The sequence below is a fragment of the Cololabis saira genome, chromosome 11 (genome assembly GCF_033807715.1).
Source record: "Cololabis saira isolate AMF1-May2022 chromosome 11, fColSai1.1, whole genome shotgun sequence".
Lineage (NCBI taxonomy): Eukaryota > Metazoa > Chordata > Actinopteri > Beloniformes > Belonidae > Cololabis > Cololabis saira.
Window position 1 is genome coordinate 42,305,491 of NC_084597.1, and position 18,314 is coordinate 42,323,804.

The 18,314-nt window shown below is 39.6% G+C and overlaps 1 protein-coding gene across 3 annotated transcripts in view; it reads right to left on the reverse strand.

Annotated features, from left to right (window-relative positions):
- The window catches only part of LOC133454780 (antigen WC1.1-like), a 67,600-nt gene that overhangs the window by 21,665 nt on the left and 27,621 nt on the right, over positions 1-18,314 (reverse strand). For all 3 annotated transcript variants that reach the window (XM_061733504.1, XM_061733502.1, XM_061733503.1), the window contains 2 exons: positions 14,234-14,563; positions 13,872-14,156 (listed from right to left, as the gene is read on the reverse strand). In XM_061733504.1, coding sequence (XP_061589488.1) covers positions 13,872-14,156; positions 14,234-14,563 — 615 coding nt within the window. The remainder of the gene's footprint in view (positions 1-13,871; positions 14,157-14,233; positions 14,564-18,314) is intronic.

Consider the following 18,314-nt stretch of genomic DNA (forward strand, 5'->3'; position numbering starts at 1 on the left):
TAGAGGTTCTACAAGTGTGAAAAAAATTAGGTAAAGTAGCCATTGGTTGTTGAGCCTAAACACACCTTTAAATCTTTGAAAAGTTGATATTTTGTTTTTGATGTGTTGTATTCATGATATATGGGGACTTCCTGTCAAACGAGTTAACCTGTTTACTGGGGACAACATTTGCATACATTTGCATAAATTTGCATACTTCACACAGATTTATATTTGACTAGTGGGGACCTTATATTATATTTAAATGGCAAATAATAGTAAATTCTCCAACATGTTGCACTTGGGATGAGATGAAACCCTATTACAAAATTGGAGTTAAACCCCAACACATAATGTCGAGTTTCACATCTACTGTAGCAGCACCTAGAATCATGCAGGATCCTGATACCATGATTACTTTTCTACTACTCAGTCAGCACATAATACCACCCCACCCAACTTTTTTAAAAGGTAACAAGGTCAAAGTGAAATTTTGAAGAGAAGACCATTAACAGAACATATAACAAAAAAAACTCCCACAAGGCTGGAACTGGGTGGATGTTAACTATGCTATTTAGAGTGCATTGTCCTTTTTAATGCTGTGATTCTATTGTACACATAGAATTTCAAATTCTGACAGTTTCGGTTACAGAGACTTTCAGCTTCAGCTCTTAAACATTTCTCACAATCTGCCTTTGTTGGTACTGTAGCAGACCGAATGAACTTAATCATTTGTCTCTCTACTGCCCTGATTTCTGCTGACTGCCAGGGTCTTGGTTTCTGTGGCTCTCTACCTGTAAGTAGGGAGACAAAAATAAAGGTTTTAGTAACAGTATAAGGGAGAAGCTACAGTTCCAAGTCCTGCATCAGTACAAGTGAAATTATGAGGCTGATCAAAGGCATCTGTTCTCAGTGATTTGATCACAGTTTTCAGCACTCAGTCCATCGGTTTACAGCTGACATAAACCTACAAAGTCACAACTGGTGATCAGATGTCATTCTAGGCCAGAGGGAAGACCCTCAAAAGTGCTTTGGTTTTTGAAATAATGTACTTTATTTGAAAGACCTCATCATTTCCTACTGTCCTACCAGAGAACTCCGCTCCCAGAATGCTGGTCTGTTAGTGGATTCAGTGGTTCAGAGGAAAACAAATCACCAAATTGTACTGTAATATTTCAGACTAATAAGTCAACCTGTGTTTGCTTTCACACATCTTCAATACAACAGGCTTAATGGGGACATCTTTACACACCATGTTATCATCCTTTATGGGGACAAAGCATGTCTGGATCATATTTAACACTAATAGTAACATAAAAAGTGCACTGTGGGGACATCGTAAGTGTGCCAGATTACAGTGATCATTGGGCCAATGGAAAATATCCAGACAGGTTCACATCCATCTTAAACATCCCCTTATCTTCTGCTTCATTGAGGCATTAGACTTAACTGTTAGTAGACCTGATTGACAATACATTACGCCTACAATTAGCTTATTTGCTTTATTTAGTTGATAAAACCAAACGTAAACAGGCTGTAAAAGTAAACATCAAGTGATGAAGGTGAATGTACCTGGTGTGTCCTGTGGACATGAAGCTTCTTCCATCTGTTTCTCAGACATGACAGCAAGATGGGAGTTCTTTGCAGGATGAGTATCCGTGGCACACAATGTCATCTGCAATGATTTGTTAGGTAAAGACAATGTAAGGATGAAGATAGATCAAGTAGATAAAAATACATGTTCAAGGATCTTTAAACTTTAGTACATGCCAAAACACCAGACTTCAGAGGAAAGAAAACAGAAAGAAAATTGTAATATTTCAGAGTAATGAGTAAACCTGCGTTTGCTTTAACACATCTTCAATACAACAAGCTTCATGGGGACTTTAATACACACCATGTTATCATCCTTCACGGGGACTAAGCATCTCTGGATGTTATTTAACACTAATAGTATCATAAGTACATTGTGGGGACATCGTAAATGTGTTGGATTACACTGATATTTAGGCCAAAAGAAAATGCCCAGACAGGTTCAGATCCATCTTAAAAGTGCTTTTATCTTTTGCCTCATTGAGGCATTAGATTTAACTGTTAGTAGATCTGATCGACAATAGATTACCCTCACAATGACCCCATTTGCTTTATTTAGTGCGACTGTGGTCTGGAGGTAGAGCAGTCGTCCACCAATAGGAAGATCAGTGGTTTGATTCTTGGCTTCTCCATGTCGATGTGTCCTTGGGCAAGACACTTAACCCAAAATTACTCCCAAAGGCTGTGCCATTGGTGTGTGAATGTGAATGTATAACTCTAAAATGTACGTCGCTTTGGACTAAAGCGTCTGCTTAATGACACTGTAACATTGTAGCATTAGATTTAACTGTTAGTAGATCTGATCGACAATAAATTAACTGCACAATGACCCCATTTGCTTTATTTAGTTACTTAAAACTAACTTAGGAGAGGCTGTTGCAGTAAACAACAAGTGATAAAGGTGAATGTACCTGTTGAGGACTGTCCTGTGGACACGAAGCTGCTTCCATCTGTTTCTCAGACACGGCAATAGGATGGGACGTCTTTATAGGATGAATATCCAGGGCACACAATGTCATCTGCAATGATGTATAAAGAAAACAATGGAAAAATTAAGACCTTAATGTGCCCACCATATAAAACTCAAGTAGATAAAAATACATGTTCAAGGATCTTTAAACTTTAGTACATGCCAAAACACCAGACTTCACAGGAAAGAATACACCAAATTGCAATATTTCAGACTAATGAGTAAACCTGTGTTTGCTTTAACACATCTTCAATACAACAAGCTTCATGGGGACTTTAATACACACCATGTTATCATCCTTCACGGGGACTAAGCATCTCTGGATGTTATTTAACACTAATAGTATCATAAGTACATTGTGGGGACATCGTAAATGTGTTGGATTACACTGATATTTAGGCCAAAAGAAAATGTCCAGACAGGTTCAGATCCATCTTAAAAGAGCTTTTATCTTTTGCCTCATTGAGGCATTAGATTTAACTGTTAGTAGATCTGATCGACAATAGATTACCCTCACAATGACCCCATTTGCTTTATTTAGTGCGACTGTGGTCTGGAGGTAGAGCAGTCGTCCACCAATAGGAAGATCAGTGGTTTGATTCTTGGCTTCTCCATGTCGATGTGTCCTTGGGCAAGACACTTAACCCAAAATTACTCCCAAAGGCTGTGCCATTGGTGTGTGAATGTGAATGTATAACTCTAAAATGTACGTCGCTTTGGACTAAAGCGTCTGCTTAATGACACTGTAACATTGTAGCATTAGATTTAACTGTTAGTAGATCTGATCGACAATAAATTAACTGCACAATGACCCCATTTGCTTTATTTAGTTACTTAAAACTAACTTAGGAGAGGCTGTTGCAGTAAACAACAAGTGATAAAGGTGAATGTACCTGTTGAGGACTGTCCTGTGGACACGAAGCTGCTTCCATCTGTTTCTCAGACACGGCAAGAGGATGGGACGTCTTTATAGGATGAATATCCAGGGCACACAATGTCATCTGCAATGATGTATAAAGAAAACAATGGAAAAATTAAGACCTTAATGTGCCCACCATATAAAACTCAAGTAGATAAAAATACATGTTCAAGGATCTTTAAACTTTAGTACATGCCAAAACACCAGACTTCAGAGGAAAGAAAACACCAAATTGCAATATTTCAGACTAATGAGTAAACCTGTGTTTGCTTTAACACATCTTCAATACAACAAGCTTCATGGGGACTTTAATACACACCATGTTATCATCCTTCACGGGGACTAAGCATCTCTGGATGTTATTTAACACTAATAGTATCATAAGTACATTGTGGGGACATCGTAAATGTGTTGGATTACAGTGATATTTAGGCCAAAAGAAAATGCCCAGACAGGTTCAGATCCATCTTAAAAGAGCTTTTATCTTTTGCCTCATTGAGGCATTAGATTTAACTGTTAGTAGATCTGATCGACAATAGATTACCCTCACAATGACCCCATTTGCTTTATTTAGTGCGACTGTGGTCTGGAGGTAGAGCAGTCGTCCACCAATCGGAAGATCAGTGGTTTGATTCTTGGCTTCTCCATGTCGATGTGTCCTTGGGCAAGACACTTAACCCAAAATTACTCCCAAAGGCTGTGCCATTGGTGTGTGAATGTGAATGTATAACTCTAAAATGTACGTCGCTTTGGATAAAAGCGTCTGCTAAATGACATTGTGACATTGTAGCATTAGATTTAACTGTTAGTAGATCTGATCGACAATAAATTAACTGCACAATGAGCCCATATGCTTTATTTAGTTACTTAAACCTAAGAGAGGCTGTTGCAGTAAACAACAAGTGATAAAGGTGAATGTACCTGTTGAGGACTGTCCTGTGGACACAAAGCTGCTTCCATCTGTTTCTCAGACACGGCAAGAGGATGGGACGTCTTTATAGGATGAATATCCAGGGCACACAATGTCATCTGCAATGATGTATAAAGAAAACAATGGAGAAATTAAGACCTTAATGTGCCCACCATATAAAACTCAAGTAGATAAAAATACATGTTCAAGGATTGTTTAAACTTTAGTACATGCCAAAACACCAGACTTCAGAGGAAAGAAAACAGAAAGAAAATTGTAATATTTCAGACTAATGAGTAAACCTGTGTTTGCTTTAACACATCTTCAATACAACAAGCTTCATGGGGACTTTAATACACACCATGTTATCATCCTTCACGGGGACTAAGCATCTCTGGATGTTATTTAACACTAATAGTATCATAAGTACATTGTGGGGACATCGTAAATGTGTTGGATTACACTGATATTTAGGCCAAAAGAAAATGCCCAGACAGGTTCAGATCCATCTTAAAAGTGCTTTTATCTTTTGCCTCATTGAGGCATTAGATTTAACTCTTAGTAGATCTGATCGACAATAGATTACCCTCACAATGACCCCATTTGATTTATTTAGTGCGACTGTGGTCTGGAGGTAGAGCAGTCGTCCACCAATCGGAAGATCAGTGGTTTGATTCTTGGCTTCTCCATGTCGATGTGTCCTTGGGCAAGACACTTAGCCCAAAATTACTCCCAAAGGCTGTGCCATTGGTGTGTGAATGTGAATGTATAACTCTAAAATGTACGTCGCTTTGGATAAAAGCGTCTGCTAAATGACATTGTGACATTGTAGCATTAGATTTAACTGTTAGTAGATCTGATCGACAATAAATTAACTGCACAATGAGCCCATTTGCTTTATTTAGTTACTTAAACCTAAGAGAGGCTGTTGCAGTAAACAACAAGTGATAAAGGTGAATGTACCTGTTGAGGACTGTCCTGTGGACACGAAGCTGCTTCCATCTGTTTCTCAGACACGGCAAGAGGATGGGACGTCTTTATAGGATGAATATCCAGGGCACACAATGTCATCTGCAATGATGTATAAAGAAAACAATGGAAAAATTAAGACCTTAATGTGCCCACCATATAAAACTCAAGTAGATAAAAATACATGTTCAAGGATCTTTAAACTTTAGTACATGCCAAAACACCAGACTTCACAGGAAAGAAAACACCAAATTGTAATATTTCAGACTAATGAGTAAACCTGTGTTTGCTTTAACACATCTTCAATACAACAAGCTTCATGGGGACTTTAATACACACCATGTTATCATCCTTCACGGGGACTAAGCATCTCTGGATGTTATTTAACACTAATAGTATCATAAGTACATTGTGGGGACATCGTAAATGTGTTGGATTACACTGATATTTAGGCCAAAAGAAAATGCCCAGACAGGTTCAGATCCATCTTAAAAGTGCTTTTATCTTTTGCCTCATTGAGGCATTAGATTTAACTGTTAGTAGATCTGATCGACAATAGATTACCCTCACAATGACCCCATTTGCTTTATTTAGTGCGACTGTGGTCTGGAGGTAGAGCAGTCGTCCACCAATCGGAAGATCAGTGGTTTGATTCTTGGCTTCTCCATGTCGATGTGTCCTTGGGCAAGACACTTAACCCAAAATTACTCCCAAAGGCTGTGCCATTGGTGTGTGAATGTGAATGTATAACTCTAAAATGTACGTCGCTTTGGATAAAAGCGTCTGCTAAATGACATTGTGACATTGTAGCATTAGATTTAACTGTTAGTAGATCTGATCGACAATAAATTAACTGCACAATGAGCCCATTTGCTTTATTTAGTTACTTAAACCTAAGAGAGGCTGTTGCAGTAAACAACAAGTGATAAAGGTGAATGTACCTGTTGAGGACTGTCCTGTGGACACGAAGCTGCTTCCATCTGTTTCTCAGACACGGCAAGAGGATGGGACGTCTTTACAGGATGAATATCCAGGGCACACAATGTCATCTGCAATGATGTATAAAGAAAACAATGGAGAAATTAAGACCTTAATGTGCCCACCATATAAAACTCAAGTAGATAAAAATACATGTTCAAGGATTGTTTAAACTTTAGTACATGCCAAAACACCAGACTTCAGAGGAAAGAAAACAGAAAGAAAATTGTAATATTTCAGACTAATGAGTAAACCTGTGTTTGCTTTAACACATCTTCAATACAACAAGCTTCATGGGGACTTTGATACACACCATGTTATCATCCTTCACGGGGACTAAGCATCTCTGGATGTTATTTAACACTAATAGTATCATAAGTACATTGTGGGGACATCGTAAATGTGTTGGATTACACTGATATTTAGGCCAAAAGAAAATGTCCAGACAGGTTCAGATCCATCTTAAAAGAGCTTTTATCTTTTGCCTCATTGAGGCATTAGATTTAACTGTTAGTAGATCTGATCGACAATAGATTACCCTCACAATGACCCCATTTGCTTTATTTAGTGCGACTGTGGTCTGGAGGTAGAGCAGTCGTCCACCAATAGGAAGATCAGTGGTTTGATTCTTGGCTTCTCCATGTCGATGTGTCCTTGGGCAAGACACTTAACCCAAAATTACTCCCAAAGGCTGTGCCATTGGTGTGTGAATGTGAATGTATAACTCTAAAATGTACGTCGCTTTGGACTAAAGCGTCTGCTTAATGACACTGTAACATTGTAGCATTAGATTTGACTGTTAGTAGATCTGATCGACAATAAATTAACTGCACAATGAGCCCATTTGCTTTATTTAGTTACTTAAACCTAAGAGAGGCTGTTGCAGTAAACAACAAGTGATAAAGGTGAATGTACCTGTTGAGGACTGTCCTGTGGACACGAAGCTGCTTCCATCTGTTTCTCAGACACGGCAAGAGGATGGGACGTCTTTATAGGATGAATATCCAGGGCACACAATGTCATCTGCAATGATGTATAAAGAAAACAATGGAAAAATTAAGACCTTAATGTGCCCACCATATAAAACTCAAGTAGATAAAAATACATGTTCAAGGATCTTTAAACTTTAGTACATGCCAAAACACCAGACTTCACAGGAAAGAAAACACCAAATTGTAATATTTCAGACTAATGAGTAAACCTGTGTTTGCTTTAACACATCTTCAATACAACAAGCTTCATGGGGACTTTAATACACACCATGTTATCATCCTTCACGGGGACTAAGCATCTCTGGATGTTATTTAACACTAATAGTATCATAAGTACATTGTGGGGACATCGTAAATGTGTTGGATTACACTGATATTTAGGCCAAAAGAAAATGCCCAGACAGGTTCAGATCCATCTTAAAAGTGCTTTTATCTTTTGCCTCATTGAGGCATTAGATTTAACTGTTAGTAGATCTGATCGACAATAGATTACCCTCACAATGACCCCATTTGCTTTATTTAGTGCGACTGTGGTCTGGAGGTAGAGCAGTCGTCCACCAATCGGAAGATCAGTGGTTTGATTCTTGGCTTCTCCATGTCGATGTGTCCTTGGGCAAGACACTTAACCCAAAATTACTCCCAAAGGCTGTGCCATTGGTGTGTGAATGTGAATGTATAACTCTAAAATGTACGTCGCTTTGGATAAAAGCGTCTGCTAAATGACATTGTGACATTGTAGCATTAGATTTAACTGTTAGTAGATCTGATCGACAATAAATTAACTGCACAATGAGCCCATTTGCTTTATTTAGTTACTTAAACCTAAGAGAGGCTGTTGCAGTAAACAACAAGTGATAAAGGTGAATGTACCTGTTGAGGACTGTCCTGTGGACACGAAGCTGCTTCCATCTGTTTCTCAGACACGGCAAGAGGATGGGACGTCTTTATAGGATGAATATCCAGGGCACACAATGTCATCTGCAATGATGTATAAAGAAAACAATGGAGAAATTAAGACCTTAATGTGCCCACCATATAAAACTCAAGTAGATAAAAATACATGTTCAAGGATCTTTAAACTTTAGTACATGCCAAAACACCAGACTTCAGAGGAAAGAAAACACCAAATTGTTGATATTGATCTACTAGCCATTTTGACTAGTGATGAAAAAAGTTAATTTAGAGCCCTGATCGCAGTGTATTAGGCAAGTTACTCAACTGTATTAAAAAAGGCACAAACATGTCATTTAGCATACCTGGAAACACCCCTTGGAGGAACCTTGGCTGGAGGCTCCGGGAAGCTTGACAGGGTTACACCTATTAGTAATACGTAATTATTTACAAATACCCATGCAAAACAGAAACATCATAAAAAATGACACAGTAATGCTTAGATGAATTATCTTTTTAACTGTACAGTTCTCTTTTTTTCTCAAGGTAAGTATTTTCATAAATTTTTCACACATTTAAATCAACATGAATTATTTCTAAGCCTTTACCATGAATTATGGTATTTTATCCGTTTACCAGATGAAATAAAATTAATTTCAACACTCTTTTTAACCATTGCACACGTTATGTATGAAATGAGCTGAAAATAACAAAATGCACCTTTAACACACATTAAAATAATACATTCAAGACTTCAGAGTATCTGCCTTGTTATGAATTAACTTCTTTAGCAGGCTTTAACACACACCTCATAACAGTGCATCTCAGAATAAAACAGAAAATACACACACAGAGCAGCAAAATAAATAGCTAATAGATAATCCGAGCAAAATAATAGCTTTAGCTCTTAACACACACAGTGAAAAGTAGCCGTAAGTCACGTTCATGTTTTTTACAAGTTCTCCGCCATTTCATGCACTATGTGGCTACTGCTGTTAGCATTCGCTAGCTAGCGCGAGCTAGCTCGCTCAGGTAACTCACCAGTCTCTGCCGAAAACAACTCACAGGTCTTCAAACACTGCTCCGCTTCCTGTAGGTATAGTTTCCAGAGTTCTTCTGTGCTCCTACGTGAGTTAACAACCGCTATTTGTTTAATAGATTGTGACTTTCTTCTCTATTCTCTATTTCTCATCTGCTCGTTGACTCAGCTGTTCTGCCCGCATTTCTCTCGCTCTAACTCTCACGAGAATAGGTGGAACTCTCGCGAGAATAGGGTGGAATTACTTTCACTCACAAATAAGACTGAGTGTGTGCTAAATAAATATAATTACAGAATAATAACCAAATGAGAGTTAATAAATAAAATAAACATTTTCAAAGAAACAATAATATTACCAGTCCCAATTTTCTACTGGGTTTCATATATATATATATATATATATATATATATATATATATATATATATATATATATATATATATATATATATATATATATATATATATATATATATCCTATTTATTGTGTAGCAGCATTTAAATATGTAATCATTCTTCTTACACACCATTTACATTGTATATTGAGTATAAAAATTAGGAGATGAGAAAGTATTATGAATTCAATTGACAACCGTTTTATTGCAGGCTGAAGCAACATGCCATATTTCACACTCAACACTAGAGACTTTAGTTTCTAGGGTCTTTATCATTATCATTATTATTATGTGTGTCTGCATAATAGGTAGGCTACATTCATTTCTCAGACATTTGCTCTATTATTATTATTATTATCACCATTAATATCTACTCTATATATCATTGTCTTATTATTATTATCAAAACAACAACATATTGCATCTTTTATTCATCAGAAAACACAAGTCACGTGTCACAGGTGGTGCTAACGAAACACCATAGCAGAGCAGACTGGATTACTGGTAGGACATCGTTTTGGGCGTCTGAATATATTTGCAGGCTTTAAAGCTATAGTATGTAATGTTGGAGAGCTAGCAAGATTTGAAAGTAGCACCTCATCTAAGTTCCACCCCCCTCCTCCCCCTCACATCAGTGATCTGTCTAAGTCCACGCCCCCTCAAACATGGATGCGCAGCCCACAGTGAGAAGCTGCAGGGAAGAGAGCAGCGAGCGAGCGAAGCTTCCCCTAATCCCCTAACAACAACATGCTTCTTCTCTCATGGCTGAAATCACAACGATCACTGCACTGTACTGCTCTGGAAGTCCGAAATACAGAGGACCAAACGCCGCCGTCGTTTCTGGGTACATGACATCCTCCGGCGGTGCACAGAGCTCGGCGCGTCCCCTCTTATCGGAGTTACGTCCATATGTTAGCCACTATTAGCTCAATTTTCTCCAGTCAAGCACAGCTCGCCAGGGGTTAGCGCCAGGATCTCTAGGCGTGAACTGGAATGCGTATGCTTGTTTCTGGTGTTATTTGAGACTGTAGTGGTGTTATTGGAGACTGTACTGGTGTTATTGGAGACTGTACTGGTGTTTGGAGACTGTACTGGTGTTATTGGAGACTGTACTGGTGTTATTGGAGACTGTACTGGTGTTTGGAGACTGTACTGGTGTTATTGGAGACTGTACTGGTGTTATTGGAGACTGTACTGGTGTTATTGGAGACTGTACTGGTGTTACTGGAGACTGTACTGGTGTTTGGAGACTGTACTGGTGTTAGTGGAGACTGTCCTGGTGTTAGTGGAGACTTATCTGGTGTTAGTGGAGACTGTACTGGTGTTATTGGAGCCTATACTGGTGTTTGGAGACTGTACTGGTGTTATTGGAGACTGTACTGGTGTTATTGGAGACTGTACTGGTCTTTGGAGACTGTACTGGTGTTAGTGGAGACTGTACTGGTGTTATTGGAGACTGTACTGGTGTTATTGGAGACTGTACTGGTGTTTGGAGACTGTACTGGTGTTAGTGGAGACTGTACTGGTGTTATTGGAGACTGTCCTGGTGTTATTGGAGACTGTCCTGGTGTTATTGGAGACTTATCTGGTGTTATTGGAGACTGTACTGGTGTTATTGGAGACTGTAGTGGTGTTATTGGAGACTGTACTGGTGTTATTTGAGACTGTACTGGTGTTATTGGAGCCTATACTGGTGTTTGGAGACTTATCTGGTGTTATTGGAGACTGTACTGGTGTTATTGGAGATTGGACACTCCATTCCATTTGACCCTTATGAGATAGTATCATAGTTTATTTACTTCCTAAGTATTATTAAATAATTCCACATTTGACCCCGGTGTTCTGTTCACCAAAGTCACAAGAATATTTCTCATCCTTTCCATTTCACCTACACATTCCAGTAAATCATCAACTACATAAAGGACCACAGGCCTCTCACTCATAGTACCTTTCTTCATTTCACCATATATCAGACAATTAGTATATATATATATATATATATATATATATATATATATATATAATATATATATATATCTATCTATCTATCTATCTATCTATCTATCTATCTATCTATCTATCTATCTATCTATCTATCTATCTATCTATCTATCTATCTATCTATCTATCTATCTATATATATATATATATATATATATATATATATATATACACACACACACATATATATATATATATATACATATTTAATACATGTTAGTGTTAATTAGTGTATATTAGTGTTAATAACACTATGAATGCTTTTAACATTCTTTATGGGGACCAGGAAGGGGGCGGAACTTACCATATATGGAAGAATGTGTGTGAATCAACTGGCTGCAATACTTCATGGGGGCCGATAGGGGGCGATAGTGAGAAATCTGTGTGTGTGTTTCCCGACTGAAAAACATGACTTATGGGCCGAAGCTTAAAACTTCACAGGCACCTTCAGAATGGCTCCAGCATTCATTTAAGAGGCATTGTCTCGCGGGGACCTGCATTTTGGTCCCCATGAGGTTGGAGGTCCCCATGGCGTGACTGTGTAAACAGATCAATGTCCCCATAAAGATAGGAATACCAACACACACACACACACACACACACACACACACACACACACACACACACACACACACACACACACACACACACACCATGACCTTTGGCCCTGCTGCAGCAGCAGCAGCAGCAGCCTTTTTCTCCACTTTCCAATCTCCCATCAAATCACATCTCTTTATGCCATTCTTTTACAGGTTCACAACTTTCTTTTAGCCATAAATTAGTTGATTTTCGAATAATTTAAGTTTCCTATATTAATTTCACAAGACTTTGTCACCATCTTTTTCTCACCTAGAGTTTAGGGACGTCTCCCATCAACTAAGCATCTTTTAGAAATTATTTAGGCATACGTTTCAGCTTAACCACGCGTCTGCTATTTTAGCCAGTCATTTTTGCTTTTTGCTCAAGTTTCTTTTAGCTGATAAGTTTCTCTTTTCGACAGTTTGGTTTTAACGCTGATCTTTTCTAGTGAACAATTGAAATTTCGCTTCACAATTGTGGAAACCCTCAACATTGAACATAGACAGTTTCCATCATAAACATTAGACAAGAACATTAGACGAGACAAACATTAAACAAAAACCATTAAAAAACATTCCTAAGAAACCTCCTCTCGTTATTCTGTACTTTAAAGTCCCCTGACCTTAAAGCCGGTCCTCGACCGAGTGGGCGTGGTCTTATGCACTGCTCTAGGCTAGTATTTTTTTAAAGTCCCCTGACTTCAAAAATGGGCCCCCGGCCCGCCGCCAAAACACCTTTTTCGCTAACCCCCTGGTTAGTATACACAGAATTTCACTCGTATTTTACACAAAAATACTCAATACCCCAGGTATATTAAGTAAGAAGAGGTCTCTCACCAGTCTCAGGTGCCTTTCCTGGCTCGGGGGACCTGTCACTGGACTCCTGGACCAGCGCAGGATCAACTTGGCCCCGTCCCTGAAGTCGGAACGGCTGTCGAGAGTTTTAGATGGCCTGTTGATCCTACGCCATTCCAACGTCACAGATCTATGAGGTCCCGGGTTTCGGCACCAAATGTTGGGTCACTAAATCAACATTACATAAATTCATAACGAGGAAAGACACAGAGACTGTTAGAAAGATTTTTAAGGCGCTTTCTGCAGAAAGGGAAGCAAAGTCAGAGCTTCAGAGCAACGTGGCTCTCTTGTGAATGCTGCTGATCAGTGCTTGCCGGCTCCTCTTCGGCATGAGCTTTTTATTGAGAATTTGACAGGAAAATTACCATATAAGGTAGACAATGGACAATTAGAAGAAAACACATACGGAGGTAGCAGACATGGAGGTTAAAAGGTCACACATGTGACATTTTCCGTTAAAGAGGAACTAATCTTTGGTATGCAAGTGATACGTTTTAGAAGCAATGGGTCACATAGGTCAAATGCCTTCCTGGACAAAACCAGGAACTTCATGGGGGTCTTGAAACAGATGCGTCCAACTAAACCTTAGTTAACCTTTAAAGACAATGGGACATCCGTTCCAGGACAGTCGACCCCCCCTGAGTATCCTCAGGAAGTGGCTGCCCTGTCATCTTTTAACAGAAAGAAAGAAAGAAAGAAAGAAAGAAAGAAAGAAAGAAAGAAAAAGAAGGAAAAACCCTACAGATACAATAGGGCCTTCGCACTGTCAGTTCGGGCCCTAATTATGTCACAGGTGGGCTTACCTGAGCAGGTGACATCCAATAATTTGTTGGAAGCATCAGCAGAGAACGCATGCTCTTTCAGATAAAATCCAGACCGAACAAAGTCCTCAGAAATCAACCAGGCTTCTGAATTTGCTACATCGATTGTTTGCATAGACAGAATAGCACCACAGTCCAGATGTTCACATATGACAGCTGCTCTCCTCAGGTTCCAAATATAGCCAGACACTTGTTTCCAGTCCTCTCCCAGTTTAAACTCTACTGTGCCTGCACAGCGACTGGCTCCTCCCACCAACCTGAGAGGATCTGAACACAGAGCAGAGAGTGATCAGTGAAACAGTCATCAGAAAAGAAGCAGGTCAAAGCAGCAGCTCCTCTTCTACCTGAGCAAGTGAGTTCAACAGCTCCTCCAGTTGAGCAGTTGTTTCTAACTGAGCCGGAGCTTCCACAGTCCAGGAGAGCAGACTCATCACCTCTACACTGGAACTCTCTGGTCCACACTGGATCCTCCACTTCTCCATAGAGCCCTCCCTGGAGAACTAAAGGAGCCCCACAGCTCAGCTCCCTGCAGACCACCTCTGCATCCTGGAGGTCAAAGTCATCTTCACACACCGAGGACCAGCTTTGGTTAGACTTCACCTCCAGTCTTCCCGAACACAGAGTGGTGTTCACCCGTTCACCAACCTGAAACCCGTTCACCAACCTGACAGAGTCTGAGACACCACAAAAGATCAATGAATATTGATAGAACAAACAATTGAGGAACCTGCTGTTTGAAAGAGACGCGACGAGTGCAGATCCACAAATGTAAGTTTCCAAAGCCATGTGCCGAGATTGACTGACCAAAATGAGTGATGCTATTATTATGTTTATTGAATCACAAAACGGCCGGTACTCCAGAACGGCCAGCGGCAATGCATCTTTAAGTTGGATGCTGTCGCGGCCGTGCCAGGAGAAGAAGAAGAAGTAGTAGTCTACGGAGCTGCTGCTGATACGTCAACGTCGCCGCCATATTGGATGTTCAAGACTGCGCTGTAAACTAATACAAGTAAATTGACTTATTTTCATAAAGCGCCTTTCTACAAAGAAATTTACCTTTTACGTCTCATTTATTCATTCACACACACACTAATATACTTGGGAAACAGTTAGGCACCACATATAATATATAACATTTTCTCAGATGGCAAAAATAAACTTTATTGATCCCACATAGGAGTAATTCATGTTATATCAGCTATAGAGAACAAGGTAGTGCCGAAAAACAATATATATCCCCCCTCACAAAAATAAGAAAAATAGAGAAACATATTTTCTCATCAACAAAACATATTTTAAAATTTTCAAGTAACAAAATAACATATTTGAACCATTTCTCAGACAATAAAATAACATTTGAACCATTTTTCAGACAATAAAATCACATTTGAACCATTTTTCAGACAATAAAATAACATTTGAACCATTTTTCAGACAATAAAATCACATTTGAACCATTTTTCAGACAATAAAATAACATTTGAACCATTTTTCAGACAACAAAATAACATTTGAACCATCTTTCAGACATAAAACAGACAATAACAGACAATAAAACAACATGTTTTGTTGATGAGAAAATATGTTTCTCTATTTTTCTTTTGTGAGGGGGGAGCACACAGTCACAAGAACACTTCGAAGCATTCATGCTTATGACCACAGAGAAAGACATCCTTGACAATGACTTGGTCATATACAGAGTTGGAGAAAAAAGTGACCTGTTGAAGAAACTCCCTATCCCCAAACATTGAGAAAAATGGCATTGCTGGTTTGTTTTTTTAGGTTAGTATTCAACCTTCATTTCTATGTGAGTATTCAAGTTAAACTGTATATTTACAGCCTCTTTACATCGTGATTTATCATATCTCATACAGTGTTGTATATTTCAGATACCTGTTTTGTATTAGTTCAACCAGAGGAACTGCAGTGAGACCTTCATTTCTATGTGAGAGTATTCAAGTTAAACTGTATATTTACAGCCTCTTTACATCGTGATTTATCATATCTCATACAGTGTTGTATATTTCAGATACCTGTTTTGTATTAGTTCAACCAGAGGAACTGCAGTGAGACCTTCATTTCTATGTGAGAGTATTCAAGTTAAACTAGAATACTATGCTCTTAACACAACATCTAGTCAACATCAGTGCTATTGCTATAATTTGGATGGTATAGTATTATGAGCCACAATTAAGTATTGTAACACTCATGCCAGGCGTTATTGTTGTTGTTCTTGTTGTTGAGTTTCCGTGCGCCGATTGCTTTGGGCCGGGCCTAGTCGGTGTCCAAGGCCGTTTTTTAGTCCCAGTCCGTCCCTGGCCCTGTGTTGAGCAAAGAAAGCCCTAAGATCAACTGTAATGCCTGACCACGTGGTTTGAAACAAAGAAACTTTCATAATGACTCCCCAGCAGGATTTGCTCCATTTATGATGCTTAGGTGACAAGGAATAAAGCGGATTTCACATAGCACAGCGGCGGGCGCTGCCGGCTTTCCCATTCATTGTGTATGTGCTGCTGCCGCACAAGGGCGCAGGGTCTGCCGCCGAGCTCGGCGGCGTGCAACAGGGCGCACGCGGCGGCAAGGGCGCAAGACAGCGCAAGACGGCGCAAGCTGCGCTGCAAATTGAAAATGTTTTAATTTCACTGTGCGCCCTGTGACGGCATCTCGGCGGTGTCCAATAGGAGAGAAGGTGCTGGAGGGAGAAAAAAAACTTGCAGCTTGTAGATCAGAGACGATCAAGATGGAAGAAAGAATGATCTTGGCTGTGAGTCTGTGTGAGGAGCTGTGGGATGAGACTGCAGGCCTATCGGGACATCAATAAAAAGGGACAAAAGTGGAGAGAAATCTCCCACAATTTGGACATTCCTGTGTTTAAAAGTGGTAGAAATGTGATATTCTTTTGCTCTTTTAACAATAAAATGTTAATTTAAAATAAAATATAGCATTCCCATGCCTCATATCAGGATCAATTGAATCATTTATCAATATATGGTTGTGAAAAGCAGGGCCGCCACACGGGGTGTGCGAACCGTGCGACCGCACGGGGCCTTGCGCCCCAAGGGGCCTCGCGCTATGGGCGTTTTTTTTTAATTTTTTATAAATATCAACAGTCACGTTCCATTACAGACCTAAATGTGTACTAGTCTGTGCATATCAATAAATATATGTGCAATGATGTGCTTGCGGATTGATGTCAAGTTGTTCAATACAACTGCGTTAGACCAAGCGCATTGACACAAGGTGCTCTGATCGAGACGGGTGGAGTGTGTAACAAACTGTCACACAATGTCGAGAGAACGAGACAGATTCAGGAAATTTCCAGCACGGAATGAAAAAAGAAAAAAACTAAAGAAAATGGAAGAGTTTAATGCCTCTCTGAAAGGCTCGTTTGATACATTTGTTACAAAAATCACCGATCCGACCGGGTCTCAAGCAGCCGCGGGGCCCCGCGTGGAGCCAAGCCCAGATGATGATGAGTCAGGGGAAGGTATACAGTATTTTGCTAATTGGAGAGTTAAAATTGCGCATATAGACACCCGATGCGACCCGAAAAACCCAAAAATTGTGTGCGCGCGAGGGCCACCCCCAGCCATTTTGCACAGGGCCTCGCAAATCTCCCAGACGGCTCTGATGAAAAGACCACGTGTCAATACTTTTGCAAACTGAAGCACTACATGTCCACTCAGTATAAAAATCTAGATGACTAACATGAGCTAAAAAACAACATAGTTCAGAAAGGTTTTTTAATAAAATATGATTCAGCCTGAAGTAGACCTTGCCATCATACAGAAATATCTCTGCTGTTTCTCATCATCAGTTGCTGCATCGGCAGGACTAAGAGCTCTCCTGACGGCTCTGGTTGAACGGCCCGACAAACCATCTCCGATCGCGCTGTTTTCTTTACCGAGATCACAAGAAAAGCAGAACAGTGATCTCCTCTCCATCCTGTTTATTTATCTTTTATCTCCTGTTGCTGTTTATTTATCTTTACTCCACCAACTCCAAAAATCAATCACTTTTCTAAGCGAACGGCACTAACGCAGTTCAAACAGCAGGTGTATCCGCCCCTTTAATCTGATTGGTTTAGAGTAAGTCGTGTTTTATCCACTGCTCTGCGTCCCCCACGTGGGGTGTGCTCTTATGATTGGCTGAAATAAAGGGAGACATCTGATTGGTTGCAGATCCTTTCGTGTTAAAAAAAACTTATTTGTGGATCGAGTCACGTCAGGGGAGTCTCAAAAGTCACACGCAAATCCAGCGCAGCTCACAGACAAAAAGACGTTTGTAAATCAGGTTATATTTGTGTGTGCATCAAAAATACATTTGTATATCTTGTCCTACGCACGTGTGAATTGTTCTGTGCATTTGCAAATCGGTCTGTGCATTTGTAAAACTTGTCCTGTGCATTTGTGAATTATGAGACTG